Here is a 13944-nt window from a genome sequence, read left to right as displayed (position 1 = left end):
AAAGCAATACATCAAACAGCATATCAAAATATTTCGATGGAGACACAACTACTTTCTCCTTTTCCACTGACAGCTAAAGATTGTATCCCTACATTTGTTCCTTCATCTGTCTTTATTTTGCCTTCATCCACAAGGCAGTGATTCACCCATATTTACAGGCATCTGGTCGTTGCTTTCTATACATGACTTTAAACTGGATATTTCAACTATTGTCACTATTCTGAAACTGTAGCCCGGTGTGTCTACGGTGGGTAATTGCATTCTCTTTCATTTGAGGACCACAATCCCCTTAGTAGGTCATCCACTGTCTTTGAAAAGAAGACTAAATATTCAGCTCACATTACCTCCATATGAAAAGAACATTCTCATTAGGAGTGTGTTGGTTTTCCAGTACTGTACACTGTAATGCAACGATGGCTGATGTTTTGATGTATCAGCATACTTCATGATGGAGTTTCACTTGCAAATCAATCTGTGATATAATCAATATTGTGTGCAACTAAATTAACTGGGAATAAGCAGCAAGCCACTGACATTAATCCCAAACATATGGCTGAATATTGAGAAGCTGGCCTGTTCAAACCTCCCTTATCATCGTCGTTCTCCATTTCTGCGTTTTCCACCACGCTGTTCCACTCACCAGCACTTGTCAGCTCTGCAGTAAAAAGCTGGTGCAGACTCACACTGGGTCGGTAGTTTGTTTTGACCAGCAGTATACATATTTCACTAGCGCGTTCTCACTCTATGTGCATAGTGCAGCTTTTTGGTTACTTTGAATCCATACTTCTAAAACTCCGAATGAGGGAAGGCAATTTTTTCGTTGATTTATTTACTAAGTACAGACAGAGAATGAAAGAGCAGTTATATATCAGACATGAATCTGAATTCCCTGGAGGGAAGTTTACTTTGTCAAGAGAGCAGAAGTAAAGAGAGTGAGACAGCTTGAGAAGAGAAAAGGCAACGACACATGACAGAGGGAGTAAGGCAGAGAGGCAAAGAGAACGACAGAAGAAATATAAAGAGGCGTCAAGAGCACCGCAGAGATTTAAGAGAAATAAAGGCCCAAAAAAACCCTCAAAGATTACTAGTGCATGAAGTGCAGGAAGGCTTGCAAGACATTTGCCAACTGTATGGAAATACTGGTATTTATGGAGGCGCTGCAGCTTGTCTCTTGATTCCCCCACACACAGGACACCACACAGAATCATAGAGCCAGAACATATCAAATTTGCGTGATTACATTTATGCATGAGGATCATGAACAGCATGAACAAATTACCTTAACATGAGGTTAGAAAAAGTCTGGTTATTGTGTTAGTCCAACTACAGCTAGACTTTTAAAATACATGCAACACTGAAATCGTGAGTCGGGTTGGTTGGGAATCAAATTATTCCTCATGCATGGACTAAAATTGGCCCCAAATCGGCCTGGCCTTCTGTGCATGGTCCTGCTGCAGTGAATTTCAGTCAGCTATTCAACAGGGATAGTTCTTGATAACTTGTTTGGAATGTGACAGTAAACTAGGGTAACTACAGGAAATCAATTAAATGGGGTAATCAACCGACAACTATAACTCAACCCATGCAAGAACATAATCATGGAACTTGCTCACAATTCCTTTCAGGGTGTCGCTTCTTGGACAGCGTTGCTGGCAGGGCAGCCAGAGCGAGTTCTGATGCGCTCGCTGGTCCTTGTGTGAACCCCCTGTAATACAAACCTGTTTCTTGTGACCTGTATGATAACGCGGGGATATTTCATTAAAGATTCAGCTTTTGACTTTAACAGACATCAGTCCAACATGACCTGTTAAGACCAACAGATTCTAACGTACCTCACTGTAGAGTTTAAGAAGCCAAAACAAAGCAAAAAGAACATATTTCGGACCTTCTTGCCGCCTCTGAAAACCACTCTCCCTATGCTGCCTTTGAACTTTAATGCACTTGTATTATCAGGATTTGTGTGTGAGGACTGCTGTGTGCTGAACATGCACAATATCCTAAGGTAAACATGGAGCAGCGTTGTTACCGGACCTGGAGTGAGCTCCTTATTGCCACCAATAAGAGACCATCCCAACTAAGCTTACATGACAATTGGTAAAGGTCAGTGAGTGATGGGCGTCGCTTTAACACACATTACGTGAGTTGTAAAACAGCCTCCACCAAGGCACCGTTATTGCATGTAATATAACCAACGTTCAGCAAATTATTTACATTAGATAAACATTTTCCTGATTAAGCTCTTCTTAGGTGCTGCGTCTAAATTAATAGTCATATAAAATAGAATTCTGATTAAAATGTCCAAGCTGTCACACTGATAAGTAATCCTTAGTCCTTCAAGCTAAGCAGACATAAAGTTGAGTCACTAATGCTTGCCCTCTGAGCTCAGTCAACGCAGTATACAAAAATCATACCATCTAACCCATATTTTTGTCTTTTTCCATCTTTTTTTAAAGATATGGCTCCGTCCTCTTGAATTAAAAAGTCTGCAGCAACACCCGTGAAGCCTTGACATCTGTGCTGTTGCGTCTTCAGCTTCTTCCCATCCTTTCATCGCTTTCAGAATCTTGTTCCCTGACTCACGCATTCAACAGATGATGTGTTAGTCAGGTCAGAGTAGTCCAGGTTCTAAAAGGATCAGCATCACCCTGGGCCGCCCCCTGCACCACCAGCACCAGCTGAAGTAAAAGCTGATTCTGGGAGCAGAAGTCCAGTCATTACGTTTCCTGAGTACTCCTGATGCCGACCAGAGGCTGGACCCCGTCTAGACTACGTCCGAGGTTAAGTGACTTCGTAACTAAAGTATGTGACATGTGTAAAAGGTATCAATGACTTACAACATGCTTATTGAGCAGCGCTGGCTCGCAAATCCATGAGAGCTGAGACAACATATCGATACTACAATATATCAAAATACTTCCAGTTGTGATACAATATCAGTACAGTTGCAGCAAATATTGATGTTTTTGTTTTGTTTTCCTGTTGTCATGTTAACAAGTTGTATATGGTACACGTTTGTGTTAAACTTGTGGTTTTATTGATTTGGTCTTGTTTTATGTTTTACCCTCTAATCAAACGTACTTTGTCATATTGTTTTGTAAAGTACTACAAATACAAAAGTTATCCTTAAAGGGATACCACAACTTTTCACCGTGTTGAGTCTTCCTCAATTATACAAATGTCAGTAACAAACCATAGACAAACAGCCGAGCGATATATTGATTCCCAAAGAATCACCCTTTCATGTTACTATCATCTTTGTGGCTCATGTGTGAGGCGTTACTCTCCGATTACCCTGTAAACCCCCCCTCGTTTTGGTACTTCAACATCAACAACAGGATCATGACTCAAGACTACGGATGTTTATATTGCAGGTATGGGAACCCACAGGCGAGTCTCTCTCCTCTTTTGTGGATCCCTGTGGTCCCTCTTTATCCTTAAGAATCTCTTGAAGACTTATCTTTTCCAAGAGTACCTCTTCTAACACCTTAAACACCCCAACACGCCGAAGTTGCACTCACTGCACACTTCTTAACCTCATCGCTTTGCGCTCTGTCTTATTGGCCAGACTTACTGTAACACTGGCTCATACTTAAGAGCAGCTCAAGTGTTTGGTTTTGGGTTTTTTTTTAGTTTTGCTCACTTGGATACTGTCAAAGCATCTGTCAAATGACTAAATGTAATATAATGCTATGAACCTGGAACAACCGGGCTGTCAGAGAGTGGAGACAGATAGGAAAAGGAGTCACCTCATAAGACTTTACTGTAACTGCACCATCGGGCAGCTGAGGAGAAGTGCAGGGCTGCATAAACGACAGCTGTTTATTAAAGACAAGTACTGCGTTTTTATCTCATGCTGAAATCTCTTTACGCATTGGCACAGGAGATCCTCACACACCCTGTGACAAAGCCATTAAAAGGACAACTACAAGGAATTCCTGTTATTTTAATTATTGAACTGAGATGGAAAAGTTTCTGCCCGTGTGCTGTCTAAAGATAGACATTGCTCTCCTCTGTTGTGGTCTGCATGACTGTGAAAGTGGATTAAACAGGCTTCAACATCGAGACGAGCTCTAATGAAACCCAATGGAGGGAGTTAGCCCGTCTGTTTAGCCAGCTGACTCCTGTAAAATACCCATCACTGTCTCCTATTCCCTGCTCTAAAAGTAGTCTGCTGGTGCCAGCCTAGTGCACGCTCTAGCCTTGGGGGTTACTGCTCATGATGCTTTGTTTGGAGCAGCTGAAACTGTCTGTTTATTCCTTAATCTTATATTTCCATTCAGCCAGCCTCTATCAAGTGTCTTGATAACAAACCACAGCCTGTGTCACTCTGCCTCTGAAAACCAAACAATAATTAGGTGATGTTCCGCCATATCGCTGCCTTAGATCAGTGCTTTTGGGAAATATGCTTAGTCACTGAGAGAAGAAGCTAAAGCCTGCTGGAAACAGTCATCAATGTTGCCAAATACTGCCTAATTACTCTAACGTACGTGTGTGTGTGTGTGTGTGTGTGTGTGTGTGTGTGTGTGTCATCACCATTACATTCTGTCTACACTCAAGAGGGGTGTTCAAGGTTTTGTCTGCTCTCAGTTTGACAAACTTAGGAAAAAACACGCTGGATCATTTGTTCTTTACAATGCAATCGTAGCATAGAGCTTCTGCACGGATCCATGACGCGGTGATTGCTAACCACGGCTTAGTAATCTGTTTATAAGAAGGAAAAGCTTCTGAATTCACAAGTCTAATATTTACCTCAGTATTTTATTTTAAAACTGCCAAGACTTTGAGACCCCTTCAACAATGCTAAGTCACTTCCAGGTTTTAGGACTCATTCCTGCGCCACTTTCTATTCTGCTGTGACATTTGTGATGTTCTGTGACAAACATCACAGTTTAAAGAGGACGGCCGGGCTGTGATTTTAGCTTTGTTGTCATATGAGTCATCAAGTTTGAAGTGAAAGAATAACTGTCTTATTTTTTTCTCACGCACAGCTGCTGTCTGGCTAACAAACCAGAGCAGGAACATACATAGTTCCTTTATGTCAGCTGTCGTACGGACTCACTCGCTCGGATGGCAAGTGAGGGCATTGCGTTGTGAAGTCAGATTTGTTGCTATAGCAGGTACGTTTTTGAAAAAGAAAGTCACTGAGGGACTGCTTGGTACTGACCAGAAGAGAGGTGTGACTTTGACTTTCTTTTATTTTGACCCTCCTTTGAGCGACAAATAATATTCCTCGAGCATTTCTGAGTGACGCTCTCTCCGTGATATATTTATTACATATATAGCAAATATAAGTGCCAGAGGAAAATAATATAAGAGGCTATTGAAACCAATACGTCAAGTGTCAACGCATCCTCACAACATATTCGAGGCGCTTTAACACAAAGTGAGTAATAAGCATGGAATTTATGGGGGCAACGCATACACACATTTTTCCAAACATACAAATCAGGTGTCAGTTGTGCTGTGGATCACTCAGACATTGCAGTAAACTTCAGGTAACGTCGCAGTATTTTGATCAGCAGTAGGAATATGAGCATTGACATTTATGAAAAACACTTAGCATGTGGATGAATGTCAACAAACAACAGATGTTGTTCCTTTTATTGTCCCTCCCTGAAACTCTCTGGGAGGGACAAGATGCCTGCTGCCATGCCCTCGCTAAAACACACAAACGAAACAAGCCCCCCCCCCCCCCTTACCTAAAAAGTTGACTGGCAGGGCAGAAACTGATGTCACACCGCCAGACATTTAAGAAAGCATAATGGGGAATAAGTAAAGCTTTTATAAGACAGATATTAATGCAAAATGTAGCAGTAAAATGAAGTTGCTAATCTCCCGACCGACATCTAGAGGAGTCACAGCGCGAGAGCCAACACACCTGCAGCTTCAAGGTAGCATCACCCCCCCCTTTCCTTTACACAGTGTTCCATTCAAATATTTTTCACATGAAACAGCACAGCAGCAGTGTATTGTCTTTACAAAGTTACAGATTCTCATTTCCAGTGAACGGAGCTGCTGGGGGGGGGGGGGGGGGGGGCTTTGCCTTGGAACAGATTGCCAACTTCCAGTTTGTGGATCAGTCAGCCTGCTGTTTTATCATCTATAAATTAAACCTTCCTCTTATTGAGCACTAAACATGCATTAACCAAGAGCTCAGGGACCAATAAACATAAAGCATCTGTGTGCAGAAGCGGATCCCACACAGAAACATAGCAGGAGGTAAAAGCAAAAACAAACAAGGAAAAAAAACATCTTAGTATTATTTGGAGCCATGAGGGCCGCACCTGTGTCACCGGGAGACAGCCAACAATGCACTATCCTCCACCCACGGCCCATTTGGTAAAGTCCTAATGATGATCAATACGGTAATAGCGTAGTGCACAACAAAACCATCTATCAATCTGAGAAAAAAAATTACTCAAGCGCTATTGACTGCAGCTGAAACAATTCATCAACCATGAAAGCTCTATCGCTGTTCACCTTTTGTCTCTCCCCAGTCTGAATGTCCTCCGCTGCGTCTCCCCACAGCAGGCAATGGAAAGTCATAATCATCCAAACACATTCCTCCTGCACCTTTCACACACTGCGCATTTACCAGGACACACAACTTGACTGCAGTGTTCCCTAACAATGCTTTCTGTTGATATATTGATGCAAAAACATGCTGGTTGTGTTGACATACGCAACGTCATAAAAATGTTAAACTATGAAGGGTCAGAGGAGTTTGTGCTTCATATTTGGCTGCTGTATTGTCAAACTCTGGCTTGTGTGATGAATTACTGCAGCTGCGTGCTAAAAGGGAAATATTTGCACCGTGGCACAGATGCCATTCCCTCTGCTCTTACTCATTAGCCAACACAATGTCAAAGTGCCCCCAGGTCACTGAGAGGAGAACATTCTTTCACATTGCCATCTATGGGCATCATAAATAAACAGTCACCCCAATTCATGAAAGCCGTCCACTTGCCATGTAAGGATACAATTAATTTTTCTCCTGCCTATGCAAACTGGTTATTAAAGTAGTGCAAGAGGAAGAGAATGCACTGTGGAGCACCTCTGTGTGTTAAGGTTCTCCTCCTCTTCACTTTAATGGGTTATATTGTGGTTTTGTTGTTGTTGTTTTGTAATTGATTTAAAGAGGCTAATTTACTGGAAAAGCTCATTTTGGCAACAGAGTCCAAGAGCTGAGGGCTGGGCAGGGATGCTGAGCCGGGCAGAGGATGAACAGCAACAGCTCTTATTTGACAAACTTTATCATTTAAACCAAAATTAAAACAAAAACGGATCCTGATAGAGAATAATGACATGCAAAGAAACTCTGTTCTCTTCACACCGCTGCGCTTGAAAGTAAACACGCAGCGGTGATTAGATTACTGAAAGAAGAGCTTTCTTAACATATTTCTGAAACTTTCCCGTGAATCTCACTTACCTCATAACACAACAGGATGCGCGACGCAAACGAACGCACACACGCGCGGATGGAATAACGGCGCAATCCAATCAAACTTGTGTCGGGTCCATGTCAGCAGGCACAGCGGCAGAACGGCAGTCCAATGCGGTCACATTGAGCGGCGCTAACTGCACACAGGCAGCTCAAGAGGCTCGACACCTTCTACCGTCTCCGAGGGAGGCGCAGATTGGAAGGCGACGGAAGGAGAGCCGCGGGATCTCCTAGGGCGCGCGGAGTCAGTGCGTCAGGATTGGCCAGAGTGGCGGTGACGCACCGGCAGGTGGCACACCCGTCGAATAAATAGCGCAGATTGATTCATTGATAACACTTGAAGAGCTCTGACACAGTTTGGCAGACAAACTCTGGCTGATCTACAAGCCTTGAATGCTTCGGATATCTCTCGATATAATCATTATTTAATTATTTGTCTCTCAGTAAATCTGCTTCTCTCTCTCTCTCTCTCTCTCTCTCTCTCTAATCAAGGGACAGTCATCAACCAAAGCATCAAGCTGTTAAGTTTGGCAGTAAACACTCAGCTGTATCTCATTTGGCACAAGCATCTCCTGTCTTGATGTCCAAGTGCAGTCTCTTTCCAGAAATGTCTCGGGAGCAAATTTAAACACTTTTCCTCCGAGAAAATAATATATTTTACTCTAGTAAGAGACTGAAGGAGAGGTGGCGTGCATTACTGGAGTCCTCTTCAATTTATGTACAGATATGATGAAAGAAAGAAAGGATGGGGGATCAATAAGATGCTAATAGTATTAGGGTGAGCTTTTCTCTGCGTATTGCCTTCAAGTTTATGAATTTGTATTTTATGTTATGGGATTTTTATTCTCTTTGCTGTGTATATGGACAGAATTCCAATAAACAAATAACTGATCACAAATTAATCTGGATTATGAATGATAATTTCTTGAGCTTTTTACGGACGAGTATAGGGATGACGGTGACAAACAAAAAGAAGCAAGTTGACAAGGTGAAGAACAAAAAGACAGAAACAGAAAGTGCGGCAGCAGTAAAAAAAAAAAAAAAAAAAAATCAAATGTTGCCTGACTTTTGCAAAAACACAACTCAGAGGAAATTTATGAAGGTGCAGAAAAATCATCTCTTTAGTTGTTTATTTGCCGAATTTGGGAAGCAAAATAAAACAAGGCAAGAGGAAGCTGAGCGTGTTTTGACACTTGTCTGGGTGTAATTAGGAGCAAAGCAAATGTTTTAATATTTCTTTATAAATACAAATAAGGAGTGAGTGGTAATCCTTGCTGGAATGTGTAAGCCAATTACGGCTGGCTGCAAGGACTTGTGGAATGGAGCCTCAGGGCTTCCTGCACAGATCCTCCGACCACATTTCCCTGCTCAACATGCACAAGACCAGATTTGTACAAAAGTATAAAAAGGTCCGAGACATGAATGGGATATTGTCCTTCTTCCCAACATTTGTATTACTCCCTCGTCTCTTCTCATCAGCGGCAGCCAGAATGCTGTGAGTGAGAAGGGGTTCTTTCCATCTGGTCGGTATGTGCGTTTCCAGGATTACATAATTTCGTATCTGCTGAGAGAAGATGAGAAAGATCACTTAGACGCTTGCTGATCTGGTTAGTTGAAGCTGGAGTTCATGTTGAGGGTAATGTGCGTCTTGCTGTATAAAGTAAAGCTACAGGAGAGGATTGAGAGATAAATAATCAAGGTAGAAATAGTGCAAATGTTGACATAAAGCCAATTATAGGTGTTGACTACACCTAAGTTTATACAACAAACAAACGGAACAGCAGGGATCAACTCTTATGATTGTGTCAACAGCATGTTAAACAAGGAATATGAAATACTGAGTGAGAACGGGCTTCATAGTTAACCCGGTGTCAGGATTTATTTTTCAAACCGTGAATAATAAAATGGTGAAGAGAAGCCAGTCAGTGAGTTCTGGACCAGCACACCTGCTATGTGGGACTCAATAAACTCAGCCTCTAAGCTGAGCCTCAACATTCACCTTCCTGCAATTTCACACTATATGATTCCTCAAGAACTGCATGAACACACCGATAACTGAGCCACTGTAGCCCACTGGTCTACAGACACTTCTAACTTCATAATGGCCTCAGCATCCTCCAACCCTCGGGAGAGTCAACAAAATACCGGATAGCGAAGAAATACAGTGGAAACTTTAAAATAAGTTTTTGTTTTTGTAAAACTCAAACAAATCGTTCCTCCCCGCTGATAATTTCAAGGTTCTAAAAACAATCAGAGCTGCAGAGCGTCCGACAAAAAAAAAAAAAAAAAAAAAAAAAAAAAAAACTTCGACAGAAAAAGAAATTCAGAACCAAGAGAAGAAAAAAGGTTTCGACTGTAAATTCTGCCGAAGGACAAGAGAAGGATCTTATTGGGGTCGTTTGAAATATAAATCGTTTCACAAGAACATAAATCAAACAACGATGAACACTTGCAGATTTGAGAGCACACACACACACACACACACACACACACACACACGGTGACCTCAGACTATAGAGGAGGCACAAGAGTTGGCTGATGCCCATCAATCTGTCTGCATAAGACATTTGAATGAACGTGCAGAGCCTCTCCCAGGTTGGTATCAATTTTGGCAGCAATTTGTTGATCCGTTCATGACAAATGCGGTTGTTAGTTTTCATCATGTTATAATCATCAGTCACTTGTTCATATTTAAGTTTTGGTTGGCTGACCTTGAGTGAAGTGTCAGAGCATTAGTGTGTTACATGAAGGCCCAAACACATCACAAGCATCAATTGGTTCCGACGTGGCGCATCTCCAGGGATCACGTTTGAAAAGGCCACAGCACAGAACCGCGTCATGCAGATGTAGAAACAGCTGTGGGTCTAGCAGGTACTGGGTTCTCCCTTCAATGCTCTAAAACAGAAATCAGTTCAAACTGATGTACTGAAAAATACTTGGTATGTGTTTGGTGGTGTTTAACAGCTGGATTATATGGAAACTTTAATGCTGATTTTTGCCATTGCAGAGGGGCCTGAGAAAGATTCCATCAAATTTTCGGGGCTGATCAGTTATGGCGCCAACTGGTTGTTGTACATTTTGCCAGATTCACCTCAGACTTGGTCAGAAACACCTTAACAGTGAGGTGTTGAGTTACTGTGAGGAGAAAGTTTTTCATTTAACAGTGTTGCTGCACCTGCTGCCCAAAGACACCTATAAGCTAAATGTCAGTCATAGCACCACCTACTGGTTGCAGGGAGTAGGCCTGAACATCATTTGATCCACAACAGATGACTCTCGGCTTCACATGATGTACAGCAGCGTAATATATAGTACGCATGAGTACTCTAGCACCTCCTAGTGGAGGCAGGAAGTGATATTTGCATCACGGTTAATACATTTGTCTGTATCTTTATGCAAAATCCAAAAGTTTTCAAAGGTTTTATCTCCCTCCCGCTCTACAGTGGAGTCACACAATCCAACACGCACAGGGGTACAAGGGTCAGACCATCTCTGTTTGCAGCTTGAATTAGAGCCCAAGCATGACAGGGGCCAAGGGTCAAAAGTTCACTTTGGTGGAGGAACAAACTCTGACTGCTTTATAGGTGAGGGTTTTCAGCGATTACATTTGAAAAGGGGTCACCGACCAACATTCTTAGTCGTGTTTTTGTCAACAAATTCTTGATAATAGGCAGATTAGCATCACGCCCAACATAGCACCCACAGCTGTGTCTAACTGAGGAACATACAGGCTGTTTCTGCACATCTATGCTACATCCAGGCAGATCTTGACAATAGCCAGAGATTCACAACGACAACATTCAAAATGTCCTCTATATGAATGTCATATTCATGCATGAGTAAAACCAGATAATAAACCCAAAACCTTACAATGCACCGGGAAGGCTCTATCTCGTTATCATGTAGCCTTTACAATAACAAAAGATTAGTTGCAGAAAAAAAAGACAGGAATCACAACAGGAAAACATTGTGCATCATTTACGAAATGTTTTATAAACCACAGGGATTATTCAGGTTTAATTTTGATCCTGCCTAATCCTACAGTATATTTCTGATGTTACAGCATGTCATTTCCACCGATGATTACACCTCAGGAATAGTTCTAAAGCTTAAAAACCTCATGTTGGTAAATACTCCCGCTAAGTCACATCTGCACTGATTAACAAATTACCACCGCACACATCCACCCACACCCACCCACACCCACCCACACCCACCCACACACAAAACAAACTATTCACTTACAGAACCTTTTCTTTACGGCAGCATTCGCACAGTAGAAAACTGAGCAGTATTTCTCTATCGCTTGTGCTGGACAGACGTATTTGATTTTCTGCTGGGGTTTTTCAATTAAAAAAATGCTTGTGTTTTTCTTGAAAATAATTAAGACGATAAAACCCTGAAGGGGAATTTTTCTTTGTGTGCGGTACGTGCGTCTGTGTGTGCGCGTGCCTGCGTCCTTCCTTGACATGTACAAGACATAAGCATCTGAATACCAACGACGTGTTAAGTTATCCGGCGGCTCTGCATCATTTCTCATCTCCTCTCCTTCCATCAAACTTTTGCTCTCACAGCTTTTCTTACCTCAAGCACTCTAGTCTTGTAATTTCCCTTTTATAGGCATCCCTTCATCCTCCTCCTCTTCCCATGAATAAAAAAAAGAGCCTGATCCTCTCATCGTGTCTAAAGAAGTCTTCATTTTGGTAGACATTTCAGCACTGACCTTGATCACAGCCTGACTTTTCATCTCCACTGTCATTCCTGTTTCTTTGGAAGTTGTTAGAGGCTCTTGGCCGTCTCCCTGCAGGACTTATTTGCGATATCGTCTGTCAACTGCCTTTTTTTGGGGTTCTAGCCGCATGTTTCTCATTACTTCACGGCACAAGTCTTTGACAGTGCGCACAAACAAACAAACAAAACACAACCCAGTGGAGATTGCAGTGGAGGAAATGGTTCAAGAAAAAGAAACCATGGGGGGGGGGGGGCAATCAGGCAGGTCAACAGCTTGTGGTTCAAGCTGATGCTATATTGTGGCAAAGACTAATCATAATCAGACAGGCTTAAGGAAGAGCATCTTTCAGACTGCAGAGGTGATGCACGCTGACAAATGGCTGCAATCATCAACTGTCCACTTAAATCCCAGGAGTCTGACGCAACATGAGAGACTCTCAAGACAAACACCCCCCTTCCTGCTTGGCTTAAGTAAAAACGACGACAGAACTACATCACGTGACAGAAACTCGAATCAAAACATGTTAGGGAATGTGTGCGTGAGCCAGTGACGAACAACTACAAATCTATGGACAGAGGATATGGAAAGATTATACCTTGACTCCTTTAATTTCTCCCTTTCTTACCACAACATATCAAAGGACGTAATTTTGGAATATAGTCTGTGCTGTTTCACCTCTTTGCTGACACCCTTCAAACGACATGCACACAGTAATTAATACTCCTGCTTGTAAGCTTTTCTCTTGTTTTAATCTTATGAAGATGAATTATCGAGTAACTTAATCCGCCGTCTTGTGTGTGATGATTGTTTTTTTTTTTTTTCTCAAGCCTTCCTGCCATCATCTGCGCGAAGTAACAAGGCTGACAGTGGTGTGGAGGCTGCACATGAATGAGCTGACACTTCTTAACAATGGCTTCTTCTGTGAGGTTGGGGATTGTAAGAGATACGTTTTAAAAAAGAACGGCCAAAATCAAAGCAGCAGGTGCTAATATGCAGACTTTAGCCGCTAATATTAGCCCAAAAGTGTAGATGCTACAAGAATTACAACACTCAACCTGAATGAACACAAGTCAAATTAAGTCCAAGTACGACTGGGGTACAAAACAGAATTCCAAATCAGTATCAGTTTAAATATGAACAGGACCCTAGGGGAAGTGTCTTTTTAACCCTTTTAGGCCAGATTCTTAGTCTCACTGTTTACCAATTCAACTCTATGTCCCAACCCTAAGTGTATTTCTATTCCAAAATCAAATCATTTTGTCTTCTGAAAAAGTAAATATGATAAATACCAACCAATTTTAAGCAATATTATGACATCTGATCCATCTCTCAATACATTTCAGCTTTTATTGGTATGGATATACTGCGTGTCTACAAGCTAAGATACAATAGTTAGCGAGGTCAGCATACATTCCAGCAGTCTACCATTTCAAACCCTGTTTATTCTGTTATTCTTCCTCCAAAATACCATGTTTACAGGCCTGCTGGCTCCAACTGGTTCATGTAGAGAAAAGTGGGACGTGTGACAGCTTCAGATTGTGATCAAGGCATTTTACAGAGGACTGCATCTGCAAAGACATGGAACACAAGATGGGCTTCGTCTCTCTCATCGCATGCTATGTTATGACACCCTCTGGACACGCCCACTTTTCAGGGTTCCAATTAAATCCCTCTCATCTTTTATTTATTCTGTTTCACCTGGAAATATGTCACAATAAGACAGTAGGACACTTGAAATGCTGTTTCAGCTGGACTTTCCACTTTTTTTTGG

General features: G+C 41.9%; 1 protein-coding gene across 4 annotated transcripts in view; it reads right to left on the bottom strand.

The window, feature by feature from the left end:
* ryr2b (ryanodine receptor 2b (cardiac)) overlaps positions 1-13944 on the bottom strand; it is a 176394-nt gene that overhangs the window by 73428 nt on the left and 89022 nt on the right. For 3 of the 4 annotated variants that reach the window (XM_086179632.1, XM_086179631.1, XM_086179633.1), the window contains one exon: positions 8631-9002. The exons of the other annotated variant lie outside the window; for it this stretch is intronic. In XM_086179632.1, coding sequence (XP_086035758.1) covers positions 8987-9002 — 16 coding nt within the window. In that variant the 3' untranslated portion in view covers positions 8631-8986. Of the gene's footprint in view, positions 1-8630; positions 9003-13944 lie in introns of those variants that run through there. 4 annotated transcript variants of the gene reach the window in all.

This window comes from Aulostomus chinensis, chromosome 16 (genome assembly GCF_037954235.1).
Source record: "Aulostomus chinensis isolate RoL2024-O1b breed Wild chromosome 16, RoL_Achi_v1.0, whole genome shotgun sequence".
Taxonomy (NCBI): Eukaryota; Metazoa; Chordata; class Actinopteri; order Syngnathiformes; family Aulostomidae; genus Aulostomus; species Aulostomus chinensis.
Note: the sequence above shows the minus strand (reverse complement) of the source record. Positions and strands in the feature narration are given on the sequence as shown.